The 27,745-nt window shown below is 44.6% G+C and overlaps 1 protein-coding gene across 1 annotated transcript; it reads right to left on the reverse strand.

The window, feature by feature from the left end:
* Window positions 1-3,069: 3,069 nt before the first annotated feature.
* On the reverse strand, window positions 3,070-11,588 carry cep55l (centrosomal protein 55 like). The gene is made up of 12 exons (XM_037463670.2): window positions 11,095-11,588; window positions 10,691-10,917; window positions 10,478-10,585; window positions 9,684-9,839; window positions 7,424-7,477; window positions 7,092-7,239; window positions 6,705-6,850; window positions 6,389-6,582; window positions 6,120-6,243; window positions 5,693-5,764; window positions 5,392-5,517; window positions 3,070-5,201 (listed from the first exon to the last, which is right to left on the reverse strand). The coding sequence occupies exons 2-12, from the start codon at window positions 10,877-10,879 to the stop codon at window positions 4,989-4,991; spliced, it is 1,530 nt and encodes a 509-aa protein (XP_037319567.2). The 5' UTR covers window positions 10,880-10,917; window positions 11,095-11,588; the 3' UTR covers window positions 3,070-4,988.
* Between the last annotated feature and the right edge of the window lie 16,157 nt (window positions 11,589-27,745).

The following is a 27,745-nucleotide window of genomic DNA, read 5'->3' on the forward strand; positions in this document are numbered from 1 at the left end:
TGCTGGCTCATAACATTTTTTTTATTGCCTCGATATAATTATCTGTATTAAAAGGGATTGGAAATAACAAATCCATGTTGTTTGCCTTCGGCTTCAGTCAATCAAGAGGAGTCGAAATCCAAGTGCCTGCAGAATTTAGTGCTATCGACTTTAAACATTGTGCAAATAAACATCAGAAAGGCCAATATAGGAAATGGGCTTCAAGCTACAGCTTCTTACTGCTGTAAGGTGTTTTGTGTGCCATAAACATCTACAGGATGAATGGTAAGCAGTTGATTACATAACCTTTAGATTGAAATGTACTATTCTCCAAAAACTGCAGTAGTAGTCAGTTATACTTCATGTTTTTGCCTATTTAGCAATGTGAGCACTGTAACCAAGACGAAGAACACTGTGAACATTACATCTGCAACAACATAAAGAACCGCTGTGCCTTTCATCCTCCTCCTGAGTGGCTGGAGGACATTTATTTCTTTGTATTATTTAAAGTAGGGCCGGGACTCGATTAAAAATATTAATCTAATTAGAGGCTTTGTAATTAATTCATCGAAATTAATCGCATTTTAATTGCATTAATATTTGACCTGAGAACAGTGAGAAGTAATTTTTTTCACATGGATTTTTATTTTTGTTCAACCAATTCCAGCAGACAAGTGTGTTGTGTTGTGGATTCCAGCCTGAGAATATGAGAATTGAGGTTGGATTCAAAAGCATCAACAGGTGTGTGGTGGAACAGTGCAGGGAGATAGCAGGAAGGCTGAAGTGTGGAGGATCCTCAGTTCAAACCTGCTCTCTCAGAAGGAGGGTTTGGTTGCCGTCAGGGCTTTAAACTGTAAACTTTGAAACAGTTTTGAGGTTTAGTAAACAATCCCAAGGTCTAATATGAGAAACGGACACAATGAGGCATGTGCTTGAATAGCACAAGGGAACAACTGAAGGGCTGCAGGCTCCAACCTGCTGTCTGAGGTTGTGGGTTCATGCCCCTTAATGCAGACATCACTTCTGCTTTGAAAGAGTTTTGAGGTTTGAGTAGCAGTCTCAAGGTTAAATGCGAGAAACAAAGGGTTGGTTAGTGTGTGGTGAAGTAGCACAGCGGAAAAGCTGCTGACATAAGCCCCTGCACTGCACTTGAAGGTTGATGGTTCAAGCCCAGATGTGGAAATAGCATTTAAGAGATTTTAAAAGTTTAACTCACATGCTCAAGGTTAAATAGGAGAATCAAAGTTGGTAAAATGTGACCAGGACTGGTAGTGTAGGGGTGCAAGCTAGAGCCCAGAAGCCTCTGTGCGCACCGCCAGTGGGTTCAAATCCCGCTCGTGCCAAGTCTTGAGCACACTGCCGCGGAGGTAGTAGTGGGGGCATTGTCCCCACGGTTGTTTCAGAGAAGTGAACCCTAGGGGTTATGCAGAAACACAAGGCGCGGTCACTTGAGTTATGATGGCATTGTCAAGAATGATGAAGAATCTTTTGCTGATGAATTGAATTTGATGTTAATTGCTTTGCTTTAGCCTATTAGCCTATTAGCCATGCTACGTAGCCTATAGGGTTCCACCTTTTTGACGGGAGAGAAGGCCGGATAAGTCAGTAAAGATGAGCAGATGTGTCTCATTCAGTGCTCACACTGACATGAAACTTATTACAGCCTCTGAGGGCATTTTTCAAGACAATCACATGTTTGTCTACTTCAGGGCATCCTGTGGACAACCTTAAACTGACAGTCTGGCACAGGGTGTAGATTTGTTTACCCTTTTTAGTGCATCCACCCTCCAATTCTCCAATTACATTCAAATTCAACTCACTTGTGCCTTTACCAATGCAGGAAGGATGAATAGCATGGTTGATCTTCCAAGATGCACCAATCCGTCTCTGGGGCAATATCCCATTATGATTTTTTCTAAATGTCAGTTACCCAAAACTAAAAAAGGATTTAGGAAGAGCCACCATGTCCCTTGAGGGTTGAACCCAGATAAGGTTTAAAGTACAGAAATTTGGGGCATTTGGCATTAGTGACAGGGACGTGTAGGTTGCTCCATCTGAGATCATTCCAGTCATGTCATGGGAAAATAATATTGTGAAAAAAGTCAAAATATGTAGGGTCAAAAAATGTCACAATTTTTTTAAATAATAGGTAAAAAATTATAAAAAATATATGTAAGGTCAATATATATATAATATAATATATAAAATATTAAAAATAATCTAATTAATTAGAGGCTTTGTAATTAATCAAAATTAATTGCATTTTAATTGCATAAATATTTGACCTGAGAACAGTGAGAAGTAATTTTTTTTCACATGGATTTGTTCAACCAATTCCAGCAGACAAGTGTAGAAATAGCATATTTAGAAATATAGTACTTTCAGAAATTCAGGTAGCCTATAGGTAAGTAGACCTTCTGTAAACTATGTTTTTTTAAGTAGACCAATACTTTCAAGTACATTCAGAACATTGGTTATGTTTTCAGACGTGGACATAGTTACCCTGGTCCTTAAACCAGTTAGCTGGTGCAGTGTGGGTGGGGTGTGGGTCCTTGTACTCGGGTCGGGCTAACGTCCACGCTAGCTGCTAATTGTTTTGCGTTGAGGTGATACTTGAGGCTCGATGTGAATTCCTTGTTGCACAGCTTGCACACAACCACGCTCTTATCGACGCTTCCATCCGTGTGTTTATTATTATTATAAGATTTCCCATTCACGGGGCCACGCGACACTGTCTCGTCAGCTTCTTCGTTCATGTTCACTGTGGTTTGTTGTTGTCTGAAGTCATGAACGCTAGTTGGTGCTCCAGTATAATCGGTCCTCCGAAACTCATCCAGTGAGAAACGTTCCGCGGTGCAAAAAATAAGTGTAAAAATGCGTAAAAAATGTTTAATGTGATATTTTTTGTGTAATTAATCTTAATTCACATTGTAATTAATTAATCGTAATTAACGCGGCCCTAATTTAAAGGTTTGACACAGCGCCTGGTTACTTTGCAGGTTAATTAATTGTCAATCCGGTGCTTAATCCCTCCATTGCCAAAGTACAACGAGTCCCCTCATCTTTATTATAGTTTATTTTATAAATCAGGCTAAAGTTTGAAGCACTATTGGTCCTTAATTACACTCCAATGTGGCAGTACGGAGGACAGAGGGCCGCGTCGGAAGGGCATTTATATCTTTATTGCACACTTTTGTACAGTACATGGCACAACCACTTAAGAGCCCATCATTACAAAAACATGAGTTGGAAAATAAATCAGCTTAACAAGAATACATGTATCCAAAACAATGTGATAAAAGAAAAACCTGTTATCTAAAAGATGACACCGTAGCAGTGTCTGTCCCTCTTAAGTCTATTGAGCTGCATCGCCAAGACGGCAGAAATAAAGGCAACTTAACCCCATTTCCAGCGCCAAGAGGACCTTTACTAATCCCTCGCCTTAAATAGTTCAGTACAAGGAATTAGCTCATGCAATCTTATTCCAGCCCCACAGGACCGCAGGCTGGAACAGTGGAGGTGGAAGTGAGCTCCAGTGGAGCAGGGAGGAAAACAAGGACAACCGGGCACCACGTGCAGCGGGTTTAGAATCGGGCTTAATGGTGGACAAATCAAACTGTGGGTTAGGTCACATGCTTCAGCAGGGCTTGTCCAACGCCCCAAGCCGTGTTTAGCCGGAACCAAAACCTCAATAGGCAACGCGTATCCCCCTGATATAAAAGGGTCCTTCCCCTCAATACTATAAAATAGAAAAAAAATAAACATAGGAAATGTGCCTTCAATGTTATATACACTAAGTGGAGGTTTTCGGCTAGTAACTTTGTCAACTTGGATACAATAAAATAAGAAACGTCCCATGATGTTCCAAAAAAAGGCAATCATAAATACAAAATAATAATAAAGGACAGTGATATTCAAATCAGCAATGCTAAACATTACCGGGAGGGAAATAAAAGCTTTCATTATCTAAAAAGACTGTCACCCAATAATAAATACACAAAAAATAAAATTCACCAAGAGCTTTTCAATAAAATAAGGACTACAATAATAAAAAAGGGAAGCAGGGAGACTGCAGCAATAACACAAGGAATACTTTGGCCTAATGGTTTTCTACTGGCAAATTAAAACTGCACTACATTTTTATTCTTCCATATTAATCCAGCATGAAACTGACTATCCCTTGAATCCCATTTAGATATAGAAAAAAAATAATTTACTATTAACTCAGATATTTAAGCTGCTTACATAATCAACCCACTCTCAGGCAAAGGAACCATTGGAACCGCTTGGAGTACAAAGTTCACTACCTCCATTAAAGTGATACAATTAATCTGGTTTATGGGATATCCACACACACACACACACACACACACACACACACACACACACACACACACACACACACACACACACACACACACACACACACACACACACACACACACACACACACACACACACACACACACACACACACACACACACACACACACACACACACACACACCTTTGCTTAGAACAAATCTACAATGTCCCATTATTGAATGCATCAGAAATGTGTATCCAGTGATCATAATGACAGCAGGACTTCCAAACTGATCATGTTACACGAGGCTGCTGCACATTGAATCAGCTTTGGGAACAGAAAAAAAGAAGCATGCAAGCAGCCCCCAAATGAGCTTAGGTTACACATATTTATCTTATTCACCGTAGTTGCTCACAGGAGTAATGTGTTTGCAGAATACGTCTTTGAAATTTCCTGAATGGATGTTATTATTATTATGATGATGATGATGATGATGATGATCCAGCCGAAGAAAGGCTAAAAGAAGACACGCCTACTTCATCACATGACCAAACAGGGATCCATCCCGTTGTTTTTAGAGGCCTGGATATGATTTAAGAATTAACAATTGCTTGTGTTGTGTATATGGTTGCTTCTCTATATTTCCTGCCCCCCCTTCCCCCTCACCCCCCCTCACCCCCATTGAGCTATACCTTATTGTAGCTCAAGCAAAGCAGTAGTCAATGTGTGCCAGGAGCTCCCTGTGGCGGCTGGTGGGATACGCCGCCCGGCACTTTGGGCACTCCAGGAAACTCTCATCCAGGAGGTTGGCGACTTTGGAGGGAGACGTAGGCCCGGGGGGGTCGTCGATGGAGAGACGCCCGAACTCAAAGTTGCTGTAGGAGCCAGGCTCTGAGAAACGCGCGTTTGGCTGTTTCTGGAGCACAGAACGACACATTTACAAAAAAGAAGAAAAAAAAAGAGTTCACTTAACTTTCCCAGGGGAAGAATAACAAGTAGAGCATTTTCCATTAAAATGCAATTAAAATATTTGAGAGTGAAATTGTATTTCTGAAATAAATATATATGTATATAATTGAAAATGGAGCTCAGAGTAGAAAACTCACTGCAGACTCCAGTTTAGCAATCTGATCCCTGGCCTTGCGGAGCTCCTTCAGCACCTTATGTAACTGATGCTGCATGCCCTGGCGATCAATCTTTTCATTCTCAAAGTCCTTGGCGGAGAGTTGGATCTGAGGAGGGGTTAGAAGTATATATATTTAGGAGTGAGGCAAGAACTCAATGTGCTCCAGTGAGTTGGATCAGTATCGGTGCTTTTGTGAAATGGTAAGTCGGTGCAGACAGAAAGACACGGCGCCGACCTGATGTGTACAGAGAACACAGCGAGTGACCTGTTGACAGCGTTACCTGCTGCTCCATGGCGGCGAGTCTCCTTTTTTCTTCATTTTGGCTCAGGAGAGACTTCTGCAGCATGTTCACCTGTGGAGGCCCAATCAACAGTCAGAAAAACCACAAAAAAAACCCCACGTCATGCATTGAAATGTCGTGAAATTCAAACACATCCGGCGTTGCGCTTGATTTACATTACACGTTATTTAGCTGACGCTTTCATTCAAAGTGACTTACATTGAAATGTAACCCATGGCTTACATTTGTGCCTGGGGAGCATTCAGGGGTTAGGTGTCTTGCTCAGGGACACTTCGACGTGGCACATGGAGCAGCCGGGATTCGAACCCCCAACCGTGGCGGCTCCCAGGGCACCACCAGGACGCTACTCCACGCGCCACCATCGCCAATCGATTTAAAAATGTCTCTGGTGGAATTCAAGTGTCACCTGCAGAAGGAGTTCAGCAGATCTCTTCTTCTCCTCGTCCAATCGGACCTCCATGTTCTCCAGTTCCAGTCTCATCCTGTCGGAGCGCTCCGACAAGGCCTTTCTCTCCTCACACGCCGATTGCCTGGACGCAACGTTCATTTAGGCAACACTACACAAAGGTGCGCTCTCTTGACACCGTCCACCTTGCATACGAGGTCCTTTAATATATGAATCGCGTGCATTTGCACATTTTGTGGACGGCCAGATCGATGGCCGACCTGCTTTACCTGTTGCCGTGTCGCTCCGCTTGCAGCCGCATCTTCAGCTCTTCCGTCTCTCTGCTCTTCTCTTCGTACTTCACCAGAAGCGCGGACAGATCGCCGCACTTGCTCTCGTACCTCCTCTGCAGCGCGGACGTCTCCTCCCGGAGCCCGGCGACCGCCTCCCTCTGAGACTGCAGCTCGGCGTGAGCCGACGACGCCTGCGGAGCCGCAGAAAGACAAAAACTGTGTGCGTGGTTTGACTGCAGGGTTTATAAGAGACCCTCAAATATCTCAACATTAGACAGACAGTAGATATGTAAACAGTAATGACAGCTTTTACCTGTTCCCTCTGCACGCTGAGCTCCTGTTGTCTTCGGGTGACCTGCTCTTCTTTCTCCTCCAAGTCTTTCTGAACCCCCCGAAGCAGCTGCTCATAGTGGGTTTTCAGCTCAACCTCTTTTTTTGCACTTGCCGAGTCAGCGGGCGCTGAGATAACAGGTGTTGGTGCATAAAATAAAAAGGACTCATCTCAGACATGCGTTGCAATTTAAATGGAAACTTCTCAGCGCTGAGCACCGTCCAGGCGCTGCTGACATTTCCCGCTATCTGAATCAAAGCGCCCCTTATTTACCCTTTTCCTGTCGCATACTGAACATATTACAGCACAACAAGGCGGGGTAGAAGGGGTGGGGGGGGGGGGGAGGTACCGAAACTGAATTTCTCCTACCTCCCTCAGCGTCTGAAGGGGCCTCCCGTCTGGTTTGCTGCTGCTGGGCCAGCTGCTGCTCCAGCTCCTGCGTCCTGGCCGTCACGGACCGGACGTAGGCCTCGCGCTGCTGGTCGTACGTCAGCCACTGCTGGTTCTTCTCCAGGGCCTGGCGGGGGCGTGGGGGGAGCAGATGCACATGATGGTTTTCGTTCACCGTGTGGCACTCGAGGGAGTTATGGGATGAAATACTTCGGAAATGTGCGGCGGATGGGCCAGGCATTCGTTACAAGGCAGAGAGAGTAAGCGGTCACATGACAAACACACGCCGTTACCCATCGCCATCCACTCACGTCTCTCAGTTGATCTTGTACCAAGGCCAAGTCTGCAGGAGGTAGCTGTCCGTTCTGTAGAGGGAGACGGAACAAATGAATAAAAACAACTCAGAAGTGTTGAAGCCAATATTGTGGACATCTATCTGACCGGTTTGAATTGGGAACTGCGCTCTACCAGTGTGCCTTTTATTTTTTAATCAAGATCTTGTTACTCAACTTTACCAGTGTGGCGATTATCAACAGGCCATTTGGTGTTTTTGCTATTCAACAACGACAACACTAATGATAGGGGATTGGATTGTTTTACTGTGCAACATCTTAATTAAGCTAATACACCAGCCATGTGTGTACTCGGCAGAGCCACCAATAGCAATACAGTGCAAAATCCCTTACAGCCTTGGAAATAAATTAATAGAACTATTTTCAACAAATGTTCAAGATGGCATCACATGAAAGGGAGAATGTCTTGTGGACTATACCACCCTGACTGAAAGGGGTCAACTCCCCCGTAGGTTAACAGCCTTTTCCAATGAAGGGTAACAGGAGGCCCTGGGCTTTTTTGTTGTTGTTGTTGTGTGCAGGTTTACAGTTCGTTTGTGTTTTGTGTTTCCCATCAGTTCTTTGAAAACTGTTTGGACAGAAAGTAGGCGTCGCCTCTCACGCCAGTCGGTACCCTTAAAAGCCACAGGACCCACCTTAGAGTCACTTTCCCCCCGACATCCATTCCCCTAAAAGAGCATCCGGCCCGAGGCCCTGATCCCACTTGAAACACCCAAGCTCACGGTAACCCTCGACAACAACAGGCTTCTGAAACGATCATCTCTGTGAGCTCGCACACTTCCAGACAAGCAACATGCGCCCGTCAACCTTTTCTTCCAGATGGACTTAAACACATACATTCCATGAGCTAAACTCACTAAGAGCTTTTGTGAACCCAAGAAGGAGGGAGCCGTTGGGTCAGGGTCTGTCGGATTATTTCTAGTAGAGCTAAAAGGGAGCTAAAAGCAAAGCTCCTGTAATAAAAAGACAGATGAGTAGATGCAGTGCACGGTAAAAACGGAGAAACACGGACATTAAAAAGTGTCCCTTTGTAAAAGAAAAAAAGAATCTTATTGTTAGCAACTTTCCAACCTTGAGTCGGAAAGTAGTGACTTGAAAACCAAAGCGAGAGTTATGCAAACGACCAGAGAACCTTAAGATTCAAAAGAGCGCTTCCAGCAACAACAAATCTAGTAAAATCTCTCTTTCTCCAACCCATCGTATTGCTTTGGCTCGAGCCGAGATTGAAGCAATAAAGCACCCAGAGGGACTGGATAGAGCTCCGGGTTTGCAACGGCTCATAGGAGACTTGATCAAAAAGGTGTTGTGATGTACCGCCATTGTTGATTTTAAAAACAGCATATTGATATGTCGATAGTACCATTTTAAATATTCAGAGCACATATGTATATACGTATTAGGTCGATAGTGTTTTTAATGCATGTGGGCGCGCCCCAGAGGTCAACCCACGCAGGCCGCCGCGTTCAGACTTAAGCGCCGGTTACATCGCATTATAACCTCCGCGTCGACGATCTCATTACCGCAGCACAGCGCACCCCCCCCTTCTCTCCCCCCACCCCCCCACACACACACACCTTTGCCGCTCTTTGATACCTCTTGCAATTGCGCCGTTGCCATGGTGGTGGGAGCTGATGGTAGGAAATAGAAATTCTCCTTATAAATAATCCGAGTAATATAGAAAGTTATTGTTAAGGTGTGTCACTGGCACAAAGCCAGCGTGCATGTTCACCAGCACCATGGATTATGCGGTTACATTCATAGCGCTTTGGGTCGTGTATTACTTGCGGCTTTAGCTCTCATGGAGACTAATTCCCCAGAGTGAAGGTAAAGTCAGCAGCTGAGGAGAACAGAGGTCACACAGCGCCGCCCAGTGGACAAAGAATTAGCTGCATTTCCATAGAAAAAGTGTCCTATCATGCAGTGGTCACTGAAAATAAATAGGGCTTCTGTTGAAATGTACAAAAACCTGATTATGAAAACATTATAGAGCATAAGTGTACTTGCGTCTGAGTAACACAGAAGCCTTTGTTATTCAAAGACCTGACGCACATAAAATGTCACATCAAGCCATTAATGTACAGGTTTGTTTAAAGCACTTCGTTCCTGTTACACTCTAGGTGACTGTTTTTTTTTTAAACAATTGTACTAATGTAAGTCTACTGCATCCCCACTATGGAGAGGTGAAATCGCACACAGGGCTACGACACGGTCAACCTACCGCCGCCTGCGCCTCCAGGGACTGGCACCGGGCAGAAACAGTGGCCAGCTGGTTTTTCAGGTTCCCGGTCTCCTGCGACAGATTCTGGAACAACGCGTCTCTCTGCTCAGCCTCCTTCTTCCGCTGCTCCAGCTGGGCCTGCAGCGATGCCACCACCTGAAACGTCCACACCCAGGTGCATGCGCGTGTTTCAGAGTTAACGACGAAGAGGCGAGTGTGATTAAATAAAAGACAAAAAAAACAAACAGACAAAACATGCCATTTCCAAGTGGTAGGCGGATAGGATTGTCATTAAAAAAAAATAAACAAAGATGTATCCAACAATAGAAAAAGAAGCATCAAATAGACAGCACCAATTTCCCTGGCAGTGTCATAAAAACAGACCAACAACAGTGATGCATAGTTGGTTTTTATAAATATGAACAGCACACAACGTGTTTTTAAGCAATTTTTCCAGGCTGTCTAAACGTCCTTTAGCTGGGCCACTGGCATAATGGGATGATGGAAGCTACCCCCGCCCCCCCCACTACCCCCAACTGTTTTTAATGCCAGCTCAGTGGGATTCTAGTCCATTTCCCACCCACTTTCTGACAGTTGTCTTCTGCCAGTATCACACACACACGCGCACACACCAACACATCGCAGAAAGTGATAACAACCCTTCACAAGTCGCTCTCAGAAGAACACAGCTGGGCCACATCAGCCCAAATGAGGACAGTGTGCAAGCGGACGGAGAATGTTTAGAGTACTTTGTGCGGGTCTGCTGTAAAACGAGACGTGTCACATGTGCAAACCTCTCCTCCTCTGGCTGACAGCTGCCGTCTCATTGTTTCTAATTCCTGCTCCTTAACCAACAACTGCTGATTGTTCCTCTCTCGCAGCGTCTCCAGGGACAGGATCCTCTGAACAAAAAAAAACACACACACACACACACACACACACATTAAAAATATGCAGTAGAAGAAGAAAAAAACAACAAGGGGAATCAAGCAGACAACGACTTGTACCTCTAGCAGCTTGAGTTTGTCCGATTCGGGGGGTTTGACTTGTCTCTTGGTCAGTTCATCGACCTTCCTCCTGAGGTGAGCGTTGTCTTTGCGGACCTTCTCCAGCTCCGCCTCGGCCTTGGAGGCAGAGCTGCTGGATTTGAAGCCCAACCTGGTGACGATGGTCTCTTTGGCACTTTTAGACGTCATGGCTGCTTGGTTTGACGTAGAGGAAACGACCTCGACTCCTAGGAGGGAAACGAGCAGTTCCATATATACATACATTTGGAATAACACTGACAGTCCTTGTACGTTACGCAAACCTTTTAAAGCACTTTTGTTAAACTGTTAATTCGTCTCAACTGCACGCTTATAATTAAAAGGTAAACAAATATCATTGATGAAAAAATACAAGATAAACTTACAAATACAGCGAAATGCAGGTAACTCGTGAAAACAGGGTGTTGGTAACGACAAGACCGTTTTCTAACCAAACGCTTTCGTTTCCTGAAGTTTGAATTGCAGCGCGTTGACGTCACATCCGTGATGCGCAGTGGGGTTTGTTTGCTTTTGTCACCCGGAATGCCTCGACGGGCGGTGCAGTATGGGAAACACAATGATTTGTTAACTATGTGCTGATGTAATTCTTTTAAATATTGGTGTTTCATCCAAGTCTCCATAAAATGAGTAAGAAATTCGTCTTTTCTGGTTTTTACCTCATGTTTCCACCCACACCGGACGGCGTGTTGCACTGAATGAGGTATTTGGTTAACATAACACTGCCAATTACACCTGTTCTTTAAGACATTTTAGATGGGGTTTACTTTATGGTGTTCTTGTCATTTGCACTACATGTTTTAAATGAATAAAATATTTCTCATACAAACACAAATCTTTGCAAATCTGATGATTCTAAAATAGAAAATATATTATGCTAGAGTCTGGTGTTGAAAACACCCTCAGATCATCCCATTCATTCTAGAGAAAATGTGCCTGTCTTTCAATATTATGGATTATACCCCTCTCCGCCTTTATTCTCAGCACCAATCCATTGCACTAAAGAAACCCGATGTTGAATCACTTTAAAGTTCTTTGAACCTAAAAACCTTCAGCAGAAGAATAGATTATTTTCTATGTGTAAAACTGGCAAAAATGCAGACTTTATTTTAAATGCCTGTAGCAATAGACAGTGTAAATAGTTGGCCTTGGTGTGTTCCTCTAATTGTGTACTGGAGAGTATTATCCAAAGTATTATTGTATTGAAAGCTAGGATTTATTTCAAAAGTTAAGCTGTTCAAATACATTTTGAATTCTTCCTTTTTTTACGTAACATCAAAAGGTCAATTTAAACACAACGCATAGAATATGTGCGTTAATAAAAGTATCAAAGGGTTGTTATAATGTTTTTAATTCATTAGCAGAAACGCTGCAGAGTGCATTGTTAAGCTACTTTGTACTTTAACCTCTGATCTAATAGACATCCAATCGGTCAGTATGGTCCATATTTGCAGCTGTAAATCACCACCTCCAACACCTCCTATTTTCCTTTTATCGGTAGAATCACACAAAGCCATTTCTGTTTCTGGTGGGCTGTGTTTGTCCAGCCTGTAACTCCCAGCTGAGGACCACTATGATCACTGTGAAACCTTGTCATGGCTTAGCCAGTAAATGGTCTGCCGGGGTCGAAGGGCATCGCAGGATTAATTCTGTTCTCGTAGCATCAAAGCTAGAGGTATCTATAACCCTGCTCCCCGGAGAGAAGCGGACAGATGGAGACATACTCCTCGATATGGAGCGCCAAAGCTCTACAGCCAGCTTTGAAATGCTAAAGCTAGGAAAACCTCCCTCCCCAGGTTTGCCCGACTGAGCTAATTATAGACATGCCACTATTGGAAACTATCACATCCTGTAGAATTGCAGAATCTCATCCCTTTCCCCCCCCCATTTTGGTGGTTCGCGGAGTTGCCAGGCTCTCGTTCTGGCCCCCGCAGTGGCTCACAGTGGAGCCAGGATAGGAGCTTGGCTCATGCATCCGTCCTCCCCCGGTGAGCCGCACGTCCGCATCATCAGCCCGAGCAGCTTGACCGCTCCGCTGCGGACCCCACGCTGGCTCTGCATTACACGCTGGCCTCGCTCCCGATACCCACGAGCTGGAGACGGCGAGGAGACGGCGAGAGGAGAGGCACACTTCAGGTCGGGCAGCATTGATGGAAACGGGGCTGCGGCTTTGCAGGTTTTGTGTTCCTGTGCTGTGTATTATACCTAGAGGTCAGTTCTAAATGGGCCCTTATCATGGCAGCTGTTTGGGCACGTTTGCAGCAGGTGAAATACGGGCGTGTTTTGATCAAATGAATTACGGGTGGGCCAGCGTGCACAATACCAGAGCCCTCGCCAACCTAAATGGAAGCGGGCCAGGATGGATGTTATTGGTTGATAGCCATTGTGATAACGGAAAGTGAGCATTGTCAGACAAACATGAAAATATTAAGCAGAACAAACAGATGCAAAACGGAGATTTCGGCATCGACAGCACGCTCAGACCTGTTGTCGTACCCACAGCAACCAAAGCAGCGAAACGTCACGAGACAAAGAGGAATTCGCGATTCATTAATATTTCATTAAGATTCATTAACATTTCTGGCTGCACACAAGCGCTTTGAAAGGGCACATCAGCTGGGGCTCAACACAGATACACACCGACAGCACAGCATGTATTTGTGTGTGTGTGTGTGTGTGTGTGTGTGTGTGGGGAAAGATATGAAATCACGTCGCTTAAAACAAATAAAAGAATGAGACACAACACAACGGGGAAAGACCAAGACGAAAGTTTATTTTGCCACTCAGATGTACCTACGGATCACTCTGCCTCCCCCCCCCCGACTGAGGACGCGAGAGCTTGTTAAATTTTGCAGCTGCACAGTTCCACTGCGTCGTTGACTTTGTGTGGTTCTGCACAGCTGGGTGTCCTCAACACCACACTGAATTTTTCAAGTTCAACACCGTTCGGCGAGAGAACTATTTTCAACCAACCAAACCAGCCACAGCCGAGCGCGTTATGGACCCGCTGCACACGCCCACGAGTTGGAATCGAGGAGCGCTGAGCAAGATTAAAGCTGGTCAGATGGCGACGTGACCCAAAACTGTGAGTTTGCAGTGAATTAAAGTCCTAATAGATGTTCCCCCCCCGGGGAGAAACAAAACGTATCTTCGAATCCCCGAAAGCTTCCTTATACGTTCCTCCCCATCACGTAGAGACATTTTTAAGTTGTCCATGAAATAAACAAGCATCATCCCACCAGTCTGATAATCATGTTCAACAAAGATGCTCATTACGAAATGTAATTAATGAACAAACAAATCCTGCCAAGTCCAACTTTGATGGATTCCAGTGTTGAAGCCAAGCACAAACTGCTCGAGAGTTTATTGCATTTTTGACAGCGGAGGAAGTAAGTGAGTCGTGTTCTGTGCGTGTTGTGTTTGCTCCGTTGTAGTTGAGTCACAAGAATCACAAGACTTGAATATTCACGTGGCATAACCTGGGATTAAGACCATATTCTGACTGCATAAAGCATTACAATCCTCTCAAACGGCCTAGAAACACATTTCATTTATCAGGGAAGGTGCGTAGTGTGATGACTCATTTCAAATGACTGGCATGCAATAAAAGATGCACCAACGTGCTGGACTTATTTTGATGTCAAAATGCCCCGATAGACTTAAATGTATTTAGACGTGTGCATTCATGGACATCAATGTTGCTTTTAATTGCTTTCATTCGCACTCAATGCAGAGCGAGCCGAACCCACTTCCTCATGAAGGCTGAAAAAAAGGTGGCGGACTTGTTCGTGGCAGAATGAATGCAAGTCATCGGCTCCAACTGTTCTCCAGAATGAGGGTGAACAGCAAAAGCAAATTGCAGAATGAACTGAACGACATGTGTGATTGACACTTATGTTGGGGGGGGGGGGGGGGGGCGGGGGTCACATTGGCACGATGGGTTTCCCCTCTCTACTGAAAAAATGTGCCCTTGTCGACAATCGTACTCTTCAATGACTCAAATCAGACTTAAGTGCCTTGAAATATGACAAAAGGGCCAAAGATCAAAATGGGGAAAAGCAATTTGCCACGGAGATTATATTCATAAGTTTTCCCATCCCTTCCATTCTTTATTCAATGCTTTTTGTTCTCATTGTCTGATGTGAGCCGCCCAGCATCACAGGGAAGATGAACTAAGGACCCCGGGGGCATCTTCGTTTCCCTTTTTTCTGCCTTCTGACGTCTTGCTTGAAAATCTCTCTTCTTTTTTTTTCCTTCTCTTTAGCGAAGTTGTGGTGGATAATCTCAGGTCGTATGAATCGCAAGCTATTTTTAGGAGCTCTTCTGAGGCAACGTCTTTTTTACTCCCCTGAGAGGCTGCTGGATTACGGTAAGATTCTTAGTTAGGAGCGAGCTAAAGTGCAAAGAATGATCACCAGAAACACCAAAACGTAATCGCTTCCGTTTGCCATCACCTCCTCCTCCATGACCTCTGCTGTAGAAGCTAAAGAACATACACAGGTTACCACTGGATTTGTCGCAGTCGATAATGTTTAGCATGTACGATTCAGATGTGTTAGCAACACACCAATATGGAATTTCTGTTTAGTTGGAGAAGCTCATCTCTCTGCGGGCCGGCTTGAATTTCCGATGTCCTAAAATTGCGAATTCATCTGAGGCGGCGTGTGCCTGGACTTGCCATTACTATTTGAGCAGCTTCCAAGAATGTGCAGACGCAGAGAGCCTCGACTACATCATCAGCATGAACACGTGACACGGGCTTTGTGACCAAATGTGAAGAAAAGGAAAAAAAAGCGGGATCTGACTGAATTAGAGACCCGTGGCTCTCGTATCGATGGATCTGCGAGGGCAGGGGCTTTTTGCACAGAACTAGCTCTTTAGGCCTGCACCTGAAGTGCTTTTCTTCTTGGTCTTTCGCCTTCCTGTTGCTCCTTCCGTGCTGGCTGAGGTAGTGTCCTCAGTGCACAGGACGTGTTTGAGACATTTTGGGGGTAAATCTGTGCCGAATGCACGTTGAAACTCCGATTCCTCTGCTCTTGGATTAAATGTTCATGGTTGTGCTTGCTTTATCTCGCTGTCAACGCCATTAATGGGCCTCCTCCAAATGGTTACATGAAAGTGGGACACAAATGCAAATTCAAGGAAGGTTAGTTAGTGGCACATAAAAATCCCAATTAGGCGTGGGCTAGAGAGCAGGAATGTGTGCAGTATATTGTTGCTCAAACAGGCTGAAACGTGAAAATGCCTTTTTAAGTATTTAAACTGGATGTTTATCTTTTAGAAGACAGAGTAGTGGACGTGAATTTAAACTCATCCGTTGACATATGCTCTTTTTCTCCACAAAATAAATTTGCAAAAGATTCTAATACATATTCACAGCAAGCGTATAATCAGCACTGTTGACGGCACTGAGTCAGGGCCACGAAACTAAATTGTTTTTACTTTCCCATGAACTTCTGTGAACTTTAAGTGCGTTGGTTATCATAAAAGCGCCGTTTCGATTTCAATGCAACGGGTCATTCATCAAATCTCCATAGCAACAGCTGTTCTAAACACAAGCCTCCGCTAAAGGTCAGCAGCTATTGTTAAAAGAGACATAACCAGAAAAACAGAGTGAGTTTTGTACTAAACGTATTAGAATATCGTAAGCCGGCCTGATGAAATCAAACGTGTATTAGAGCACAGCGATAAAACAAAGCATAATCTCCTCCTTGAACGAGTTAAGGAATATATTTGTCTTGTCGGACAGAAAAGGGCGAACGTTTCGGACCCAATTCCAATTATTTATAATAATGTAAAATAGAGACATGCTGACATCTGGAAAACCTGCCAATTTTGTAAAATATGTTGGGAATAGTTGTGTAACTAGTTGTTTCAGCGCTGCTCTACACACACCTACAGCTTCTATCATGTGGACATCTTGTTAGTTTTAAAGGGGGGGGGGGGCGGGGGGGCTTCATAAAGCCTCCTTGTCTTGTCTCTGACTCTGTGTACTCATCAATGTCTTAACATCACTGAATATTTCATGATTTCTCTGGCCCAGATCACACATTTTCCAACAGCTCACACATCTAGCGAGATTTCATTGATTGCTCACCTGACTTGAAGATGAGTAGAGAAACAAGAAAAGAGGCTTTGAAGAGCACCATCCCAACTCCCCGAGTAGGATCCTCGTTTGGTACATTGCCGCTTTCCGGTCCAACACACAGTACCTCTCCTAATTGGGTCACTCGGAGAATGCTCGAAAGTCTTGTTTTGGGTGAAATGTCTAACCCTACTCGGCCCGACACACATCAACACCCTTTATACGGAAAAATGCCTGCAAAAAGGCAAAACAAGATAAGCACTGAACGCTGGAAAAGGTGAACGGACTTAAGGTTAAGGGACTGACACTTTGACACTCTCTCACAGAGCATTTCTTTTAAATTGTCCCTAACTGTACGATGTGCCAGTGTTGTGTACACTCCTGTGAAAAGTAGCATCCCGAGGCAGCTACTTTCCCCATTAACACCCCTTCTGGCGTTAGCGATAGCATGTTGTTCATCAGGGGGACTTTTTTTCCATTCCTCCATTGTCAAATTTAGATTCCTATTTGTTGATGCTGAACCTGTCAAGGCGGAAAAGATCATCAGAAAGATTAATGCCGCTGAGTAACTGAGAGCCGTTCTGTTGTGGGTGTATTTTCTGAGATTGATGGACTTGATTTCATCTTGCAAATTTGTTAATATTTCTTGTCTTTGAAGCCTTATTTCAGCCTGGCGGGAACCAGCGGAGAGATAAATAAACAAGGAGATTGCTGTCACAATTACCTGAACTGCAGCAGTGGAGGATCACAAGAATAGTGCTGCTTCCAAAAGGTAAAAAATCTGTTGAGATAACATTAACAGGGCACGTTACCACATCATTAACTAGCTGTAGCGAATCTACGCCACACCAGCTACTGAAAATATTCAAAAGATTCATGATAGAAAAATTGAATGAAGACTGCCCTGCTTTACAGGAACAGTCGTTGTCCTCAGATTGGTTGTCTATTGGCGGTTTGGCTTCCATGCAAACCCATTTTCACTGCAGAACCCGTTTGGTATCCTGGATACAGCCTTCAAACACACATGGTAGACGCTCCTGCCTGCTTATCTCTGAACTTAGATAACATCTATTCAGTGTGGGCTCCGTGTCACCTCTGATAGCTGGACATTATGCAGTATTATGGAGTATTATGCAGGCTTAGCGAAAGGGGGAAATCTCTGTGTGTGCACTCTAGGTTACATTATTACGTTAGCTTTAGTTGTTGTGCTGCTGACACAGAGCTTAACTTCACTGTCAATTGCAGTGATCCCAACTTAAAGTTTCTAACATTAACCTTTTTTTTTTAGTTTGAGGACATCAACTTAAAATCAAGACAACAACAAATCAAGAGAGCTCAAATTAAGTCATTGGGATCTTCACTGTCCTCCTGCAGAGTCCTTTGCCTTTTGTCCTGTTTTCCTTTTATTGTGCTGGAAATCTCATCATCACCAGCGACACGTTATATTTGCTGGAGATATTCCCATTCTACTTGATTCAAGGCAATGATTATGAGGTTAAAGGGGCTAATTTTCCCACTGACACAACATTCAGCTTTTAAAGGGCTTTAATCAATGCGAACCCACAATGAATTATCAACAGACGCTGCGTTCAAGATCCATCGTTTTTTTAACCCTGAGGACGGTTTAGGTTTCACTCCTTTCGCGGCCTCTCCCGCCCGTTTCCCGTCTTCGGGGCGGTGAGGCTCTACGACAAGGACGCTAGCTGCAACCAGCAAACACACACAAGTTACGGACCAGCCTGCCAACATAGTGGAGCATTCAGCAGATAAAGAGCCAGATATTCCCTCAGGAGTTGGTGCGAAGCAAAAGAGTTCTAAAACGAGAGTGAATATTGGACGTTAACCAAGGACACAAACAGGAATTTACTGTAGCGAACACATTCAGAGACGCTTGGGGGCTTTCACGTCCACAATAAAGAAACATAATTGGCCGTCTTTTTAATATAACCTGAGTCCAACAAACGGGCCGCGTGCAGAGATTAATAACGCGTCACTATAACAACATACAAACTGAGTTTCCAATAAGGCAACTTCATTTAGGAGAGACAAATCCGATAAACCAAAGATAATTGTTCATTTTTAACGGAGGATGTGTGACAGAATCTTTTTGGGCGCGACGACTCGATGTGGAGATTTGTCATCTGGTGGCGTCTTTCCCGAGCGGCAGCGAGACGAACCCCTCCCCCCTCACCCCGTGGAGTCCAGACACCTGTGGTTCTGATGGATCGACAAGTTGATGAAGCGGATGGATGTGCAAAGACTTGGTTGGAGACGCAGCGTGAACGTACTTAACGATGGAGAGACAGTCCTTTAGATGGGAGAGCATGCAGGAGGAGCCAATGGCAGATACTAAAAGGCCGCTAAGAGGAGACACACTCAATCACAAAAATATTGAGTGTAGTACGGTGAAACAAGCGAAACAAAGCAAGAACAACAAAAATGGAATAAAATAAATATAAAATGGGCCAAAACAACTAAACTATTAACAAGGTAAAGCTTGGTACTGCGTCAGTGCAACAAAGTTAAAGATGGCCGCCTTTCATAAAGGCCATCAAAGTGAAACGGTACTAAATCTTTTTCACGTTAGCTTCTGTTACCTTCAGGGCGATGGCTCCACATTGATGGATGATGTACACGTCACAGCTTTATCCAAGAGCACAGCGCTACCATTTTACCACCAAGCGGCATCATCCAAAGCAGCCTTTTTTGTCATTAGTACCAAACATTTGCCTGCAGAGACGTGTTTTATTTTGGGGATTCTCTCCACCAGCTCCTCTCTCGTCCCGTCATGCTGGCTGCCCTACTTCGGTGGACATGTTCACAGCAGAGTGGAAAATCTCTGTGAAAAATGACCGGCGAGAGAAAATTAAAGAGAAAAATAAATGACAGAAAGGGGGGGTGGGGGTGGGGGGGGGGGGGCAGAAAGGGCCTGAGGAGAGCAGATTCATTTGAATTGAAGATTAAGCCGGGCAGAGTTTAAGAAAGCAAAGAACACCTGGATTGTGAAGGAGACACCGTTGGCAGACATCTTTGCACTCGTATACACACACACACACACGCGCTATTTAACATCTGAACATTGTCTCCTTTTATATCTAAAATGAAATTATTTCCTGTCGGATGTTTTTTTCCGAAACCATTTTATCACGCAAGGGATTAATTCCCATGAGCCCAGTCAAAAGAACACTGAGGCAACGTCAGAGAAAACACACCGGTGGAAAAAGTGTCCGTGTGCCGTGTCTGTGCCGTGTCCGTGCCGTGTCCGTGCCTGTGTGCCATGTCCATGTGCCGTGTCCGTGAGCCATGTCTATGTGCCGTGTCCGTGAGCCATGTCTATGTGCCATGTCTGTGCCGCGTCCTTGTGCCGTGTCCATGTGCCATGTCCGTGCCGTGTCTGTGTGCCGTGTCTATGTGCCGTGTCCGTGCTGTGTCTGTGTGCCGTGTCTATGTGCCGTGTCCGTGCCGTGTCTCTGTGCCGTGTCCGTGTCATGGCCGTGTGCCGTTTCTCTGTGCAGTGTCCGTACCGTGTCCACGTGCCTTGTCAGCCCCGATTCCCCTGTACAGCGTGCACGACACTAAAGTTCCTCGGGCTGCCCTTCAAAACATTTTTTTCTCCACTGTCCTTCCACAGGTGACTTTCCCCCGTATCAGGCCCCAGCTGACTTGACAGGAAGCAGACAACGTCATTAAAAACACTGCATCTGCCAAGGGGCGTGGGAAGGACTGTTAAGTGTCCTGAGATCTGCCACTTAATGTGACAAGGGCATTTCAATTTCAAAACAGCGAGGCTGTGCTGTCGGTCGTGCTGTGAGCTCCACCTCCAAAAGTTGTATTTTTTAACCTTTTGTACAAGTGAGTCCAAACCACCTCTTTAGCAATACCCCCACAGTCGTTCATCAGGCTATAGGCCGGAGAGGAGGTTTCAGCAGTGAACAGTTAAAAGCGTGACCTTTTTATTTAAATAATGCAAGTAAGAGCTCAGAATTCACTTGTCAGTACTTTATGATCAACTCCCTGCATTGACTGCTGTGACTCATCATTTGGGAATCAGTCGGTCTTCCTCTGCTCTCTCCGCCTTTCTATACATACCGTGGGTACCTTGCTCGAGTAGGTGCACTTTACACATCTCGTTGCGCGTTATCTCCTTGCATCATCAACATGTAGCTACATCTACAAGGCGCTGCCGTCGGGCTGCTCATGAACACATTCATTCGCACGTAATGACAACATGTTTGTTGACATTTAGCCTATCAATATGCAATGAGTTTTAGATCAAGGAGGGATGGCGATGTTACACTTGATCAGGTCGGAGCACAGCAAATCTAACAAGACTGCAGAGTGGCTTCCATTTAGCATTTGGCTCTGAACTCGACACTCGCTGTGAGAATATACTTTTAGCATACCCGTGAGGTGCTTTTTGCATCAATTAATATGAATGTACATTGATTAGTTTAAATGTGATTTGTGCACAATGTGATATACAGACAAATAACGCTATTTCATCTTGGCTGACTCGTCTGGCAATCTGAGCAAATATTGATAGAGCGGAAGCTGCAGCAGCTTTTTCTGCAGCAGCGTCCCGCCATGTGGCGTTGCTGATATCCCAAATGCAAGCCATGCATGGGGGATGAAGCAAGGTCATCTAACATCACGGAATGTTTTATGCAATTCACTCTGCCTATTAAGTGCAACATCCCATCAAGTGAGATCTGCATAAACTGTGGTCATTCCTCCGATAAGCACGGATGCAGCGTGCATGTTGATGCTGCGGGGCAGCCCAGCTAATTTCGAACAGCAAAGCAGATGAGCTCAGAACATGAGCATGGGATTCTTTTTATTGGTCAAAATCAATGTAATGAGATGAGAAGGCCGTGGTGGGCGAGCTGCCGCAGCGGACCCAGCTCAGCTCGTCTTAGTCGCAAATTCACTAAAGGATTGCGAGGCTTCTGCAGATGATAAACCTGCACAAATGAGACATATGCAATCTGTGTAATGCTCAAAGCACACATAGAGGCCAAAACGCAGCTATGGCTGTGCTGCTAAGCCAATAGTGTCTCGGAGCTCCTATGCTATTTGCACATGTTTAAATGAGGTATGCATATATTGGGTGCAAGATTGGCCCCTTCTAATGCAAATAAGCCTCCTTCTCTCTCTCTCAAAATTTCTCTCAGAAGCCAAGCTATACGATTGAGCATTCATATTATCAGCATAATATATGATGGTATCAGTGGCCTCCATCCAATCTTTGTGAATTCCCTTGTTTGTGTGTTGCTACTCAGTCAGTATCTGTCTGACTATCTGCTCTCCTGATTAACCACGCTACCTTAGTGAAAAATACGGTTGCATTGGCAGTCATTTTGCACAACACACATGCTTTGATGTCCTTCTCATCCCTGCAGGAAAGGAATTGAGTTTCCTCTGGAAAATATTCACGACGCTCGCTTTCATGTGTGTCAACAACCCCTACGGATGTTGCAACGGCAGGACACTTCCACCATTGAGTAGAATACTGCAGAATTCCAAAGATGCTAAACGTGATCGATAACCTATTAATGATTGAATAGGTTATAAGACTCATTGTAAGAAAACTGTTAGATATTAGGAATTGGTTTAGAGGAGAATCAGAGGGGCCACGCTCACCTTTTTCTTCTCCCGCTGAGTTTTGCAGCTGAGCTTGACATGACCCCCAAATTATTACACCTAAATCCTAAAGCTAATGGGCAAACCGGCTTTTACCATAACCATTCCAAAAAAAAAAAAAGATACTTTTGACAGTTAAACTTCGGGTTAGTTTAATAGCCCTAAAAACTCGCCGCTATATACAGAGATTAAACTTCCCCATTGGTGTTTTCTACTGAAAGGAGAATTTATTGGGCAAGTTTCTCTTGCCACGTGTCTCCAAACTGACTAAACAGCCTTTAAAGTTGCAGTTCTGACTGTAAACCAGGAATTGATTCTGAGGGAATATCTTTAACAGTTTTTTCCCCCCAGTGTTATCTATTTATTTATTTCAAAGTCTGAGCCAGTAGCCAGACTACTTCAAAGACAGCGGAACGTCCCTTATGAATTCACTTTATCCAGAGCATAAATGTTAATCTTAGTATGGTGCATTTACTGCTGTATCATCAGTTTAGCCAGAATAAAAGCAAAGCCCTGTTTCTAATTACTGAATGATTTGAATAATCTTCATTTGGTTTCCGTTGTCATACAAAACTGGTGGGGAACTTTATTCTGTATCCGATCTGATGTCACATGGTCAGGGTCGAGGTAGAGAGCGTACTGTTGACATAGAAAAATGACATCCCAATGCAGAATGGCTGCCAGGACGGGTGCAGGAAAAAAGAAAATAGTCAGCAGTTCCAATCTCAAAAATCAAAATCCAAAAGGCCAAAACTCACAATTCAGAACTCAAAGAATCCGGAAGGCCGAGGGGGGGGGGGGGGGGGGGGAACGTAGACGAGACGGGGACCAGGAATTAACGCTACACAAGAGTACGCACTTGACATGGCATGAGGACTAGAGACAAGGTACAAGCGACTAACAGGGCTTAACTACACAAGGGGGGGGGGTTTGCAGGTGATTGGACACAGGTGAAAACAATCATGGACACTGCAGACAATCACAGGGGATGACAGGACAAGGCAGGAAGTGAAGTCAACCCCAGGGACACGAGAGACATGAAACTACAAAATAAAACAGGACATGAACCCAAACCGTGACAATGGTCCTTATCGAAATAATGTATATTCGGTTTTGAATTGGGACTATTGATACTTCAATGTCAACTTTTCTGTTGCAGCTGGTCAAAGTAGAGCCAATGTCATTGACTGTAAATGGTGAAAATAGGTAGATTTGAAATTGTGATCCCTTTGGGACTTTCTGGATATTTAGATGCACAGCAAAACAGTATCCATGCAGTTCATGAAAAGAGAGCAGCAGCATAGATCCCATCAAGGTGTTGTTCCTCAGGCCCTTATATGATCGCTCTCTGCGGATCAGATTGCACTCACGGAACCTATGCGGCTTCTGCAGGGGAAAAAATTGCATCCTCGTCTGCCTGCTGAGGATGTGACGCACATGGGGAGTGCAGCTCTGGGAGTTTCAACTTGAGGACTTTGATGATGCTGATGCCAAGCGTCTTCTCCTGCTAGTACGGGAGGTGAGCAACGGCATGAAGATGAGAGATACTGGATTCGGGGAGCTACTCATCTCACCAGAGGCGAGCCTTCCTTAATTGTTTTTAACATGAAAACATCGTTAAAGGGAGCTCATTAATATGCCAGGAGCCTGACAGAGCAGCGTCGGTATCCATGGCCCTTGGGATGCATGAGGGGATGATGCAGGGGCCGCTCTACCCCCCCCCCCCCCCCCCCCCAAGCGCTCAAAGGTCCCCTCGTAGTAGCTCAGTGAAAATGGCGTTTTGGTTCTCTGTCCTCCATGCACCAACAGATCGGCTTTTCCAGCTCCACCACCGGCTGGTTCTGGGTTCCAGAGGTCAAAACTGAAGAAATGCAAAGGCCTTACAGCAGATGTGCTGTTTAACATCATAACTGTAAGCACTTGGTCATTTTACAAGTAAATTAGGTTCTCTTGTAATGCCTTTGAGGTTTAAATGACTATCCATGGCAAATGGAAAAATATATTAGGTGTTTAACAACAGTTTTTTTTAACTGAAAGCTGATTTTTCTAGGGTTGCGCATGTCCTGTTATCAACCTTATAAGTGTCGTGAGTTGTGCGACTGCGGTGCGCCTCGTTGCGGATTGAAGGAGGGGACTACAATGCTGCACAGTGTATTTCATTGTTCCATCTGGGTCGTATCTGATTGCCCTCAGTTCATGCACAGTGGCATCCTTTGTTCCCCTTCCAGGACGGACTGATTTGCCGTGGCATTGGCTTTGTACGTGTGAAAAAGAAAGAACAGTTGGTTTTATTTATGAAGGAAACACACCAAGCTGGCACAAACATCCTGACTTCCTCTCATGGGGATCACATTTCATTTTCATTCCTAATGCTCCTCCAAGGAGAGCATTTAAGGTGAACCATGATGAGGTTCTGGTGTCTGGGGGAACACGGCATTGCATCCATCAATATCGTATTGCACATTTCTTTATTTTTCAATAATTGATTGTTACCTTTTTGTCGAGGGTCAACATCTGTCACATTGATCCCTCTTACTGGAAATACTTGCTGAGAAAGGGAGAGTGGTTAACTTGTTGACACACACCCCTAGAATCCCCTCTTTCAGGTGAGAAACAACCGTAAAATGGAGACCGTTCAATACTACTCGAGTCTTTTCACAAGATGATCCAACACGAGTTTCCCTCTCAGCTTTTCTTGGACTTGGCCCAGCCGAACACAGGCCAACTCCAGTATGCTAAAAGGTGGCAGAAACATGTTCTCGCACTCACTCGTTTATTTACAAGTTCCACCCAGCGGGAAGGACATGATCCCTCTATAGACCTCCGCAAACCCTCTTTGACCTACTTTAAGCACCATAAGTGTAATCGACCAGCCTGCCGTGTAAAACCCACTTCTGGCTGAGTCCATGTTTTCGTGGGTTTGTGCTTGAAAATCTGTTCGGCACTGCAGTCCTTTTGTAGGGAAAAGGAAAAGCCTCATTCGAAAGTGCAATTTAATGTGATAATCCAAAAGGATGACACCTTAGTGTGCAGAAAACTGAAAACATTGCGAATGACAGTTTTCCATTCAATTCCTTTTTAGGACCCCAAATAAAACCAGAGTAAAATACCAAAATTATTTGAAATAAGGTGCACCCGAATACGCATATTAGATGGCTGCTGATGTGATTAGTGGAACTATAACTTAAAGCCCAGTGTGGAAATGTGAAGGCAATTAGGACTTTTCATTTCAAATAAAATGGAAACAATGCCGTTGGAAATTGTTGTAGTTTAATTGCTGCACAGCTAACTCATTCTGAAGGATCTCGGGGGGGGGGGGGGGGGGGTGGGATGAAAAAGGAGGAAGAGTAAAATCGTGCATTGCTTTCTACCTCGATATTTTTGGATGGCACAAGTAAAAGTGTCGAAATGTTCCAAGGCCTATACACATCCAGGCTCTAAGGCTGATAAGCAGGGTGGAAAATTGAAGATTGGCAGGTAGCAGCAGTGGAGGGTGGACTACAGAGATTGGCGGTGCCGTTTATCTGCAGATGAGAGCTGAGGAAAAACAGATGACCCTTGACTGGGAAACGGAGAGAACTGGCATTAGCAACAGGAGTAGTTGCTGGTTAGGTCTGATTGCAGAGCGGTTATCACAAACAGAGCAGGAACTCCGACAGGAGGACTCGACAAACCGATGAGAGCTATCGGGACGTTCCGCAATAAATAGATGCCGGGCAATTAGGAGCAGCTGCTGCAATACTGGAAGACCCCGAGTTTTAAATGTACAAATATGTTCTAATTGTACTCTTTCCCTTTAGAATGGTCACATGAAACTATCCCCCTTTGGACTGAGCAGAATACCAAAGTGACAGGCCGCGCATCGGGGAACCGTCCTGATTATAGCTGAGACCACAACACTGCTTTGAGGTCAGGACCACAATCTGTCTTGCAGGCTGACGTGTGAGGAGCCCCGGGTGATCAGTGCCTGGGCCTGTGGCTCCCCCCGGCTATCGCAACCACTCTTTGGGGTGGACGTTTGTCGCGGAGAACCCTTAAAAACCAACGGCCGTGCCGTGTCAGCACTTCAGGGGAGTTGAGAGGATCGTTCTCGGAGGAAACTCGAAACACTGACGCCTTTAAAAACGCATTTTGTTCACCGCACAGAAACTCTGTTTGTGTAAGTGTGAACATGCAATATGTATCCCTCATCAAAACCCACCAGTAAATATTGTATGTGCGGATTATGAGTCCTCCGCACTTAAAACCACTATCTTTTATAAAGTAGGTTGTCTCTTTTCACTTTTTACCCAGCAGGGCAAAACGAGACCATTTGAGTCGACACAATCTATAAGCAATTTCTCACCTATATGAACCACCAGCAGACTGCACCATTATTATCAGTGTACTCCAGACAGGGCCCTTTTGACTCTGCAGGGCATCTGGTCCTCATTATACGGTATATCTTTAGCCTGTTGGGTTGAAGAAGACACTGGAATGCCATTAGGCTTAAATAAAATACATAACACACTACACAATAAGGGGCATATTGTTACCTTGCAGCATAGGTTAACACGGTTGACCATTATACATTTTTGGACCCTTTTCATGCAGTTCTTCACAGTGAGGATGAAGAGATGGGTCTCTGTGATTCATTTAAACTAGCGCCCAGAGACTAAGGTGTTTGCAAGATGCTTAATGACTCATAAACCAAGGAGTCGGTCTCAAGCCAAGCCGTTACATAACATAAGCTGCTTTTTATATTGCTTCACGGTGAATGCATCAGTAGATACCCAGATTCCCGAATACATTGGACATAACTGTGAGTATTAGAGGTACTGTGTTTGCGGGAGATGTGAACTGTTAACCTCAAGGAAGTAGCCATCCAACCGAATCATTTTACAGCAAGCTTTAATTAGTTCTCCTCCGTCCATATGTCCATGTGTCTGGACTGGCCATTAAGGCAGTGTAAGACGTCAAACTTTAAAAAAATATAGGGAATATGATTCCCAAATGGTGTGCTTAATGATCTGAGCATGCTTCAAGATGCATGAAGCTCTCGCACTGGGGTTTTACGGAAACCCATGACAAATAGCCGTGCCCATTTCTCACTGACACAACAGGGCTCACGCATGTGACGGCGTGAGGCCTTCGACTTTGCACTGCAGTCAATACCTGTCAGATTTTGGGTCGTATTTAAAACGTGATGAAAAGCAGGAGCATTAATAAGAGCGGATGATCAGATCAGGTTTCTGTGTCACACCGGAGACGACACGTGAAGCCGATGATGCTGGCATGGTGAGCGACTCATATTC

Source organism: Pungitius pungitius, chromosome 21, assembly GCF_949316345.1.
Source record: "Pungitius pungitius chromosome 21, fPunPun2.1, whole genome shotgun sequence".
Lineage (NCBI taxonomy): Eukaryota > Metazoa > Chordata > Actinopteri > Perciformes > Gasterosteidae > Pungitius > Pungitius pungitius.

Coding starts and splice junctions, on each gene's coding strand:
- cep55l (XM_037463670.2), bottom strand. CDS start 10,879: ATGACGTCTAAAAGTGCCAAAGAGACCATCGTCACCAGGTTGGGCTTC. Junction 7,240..7,423: donor TACAAGATCAACTGAGAGAC/GTGAGTGGATGG, acceptor CGCCCCCGCCAG/GCCCTGGAGAAGAACCAGCA. Junction 5,765..6,119: donor CTGCTGAACTCCTTCTGCAG/GTGACACTTGAA, acceptor GGGCCTCCACAG/GTGAACATGCTGCAGAAGTC.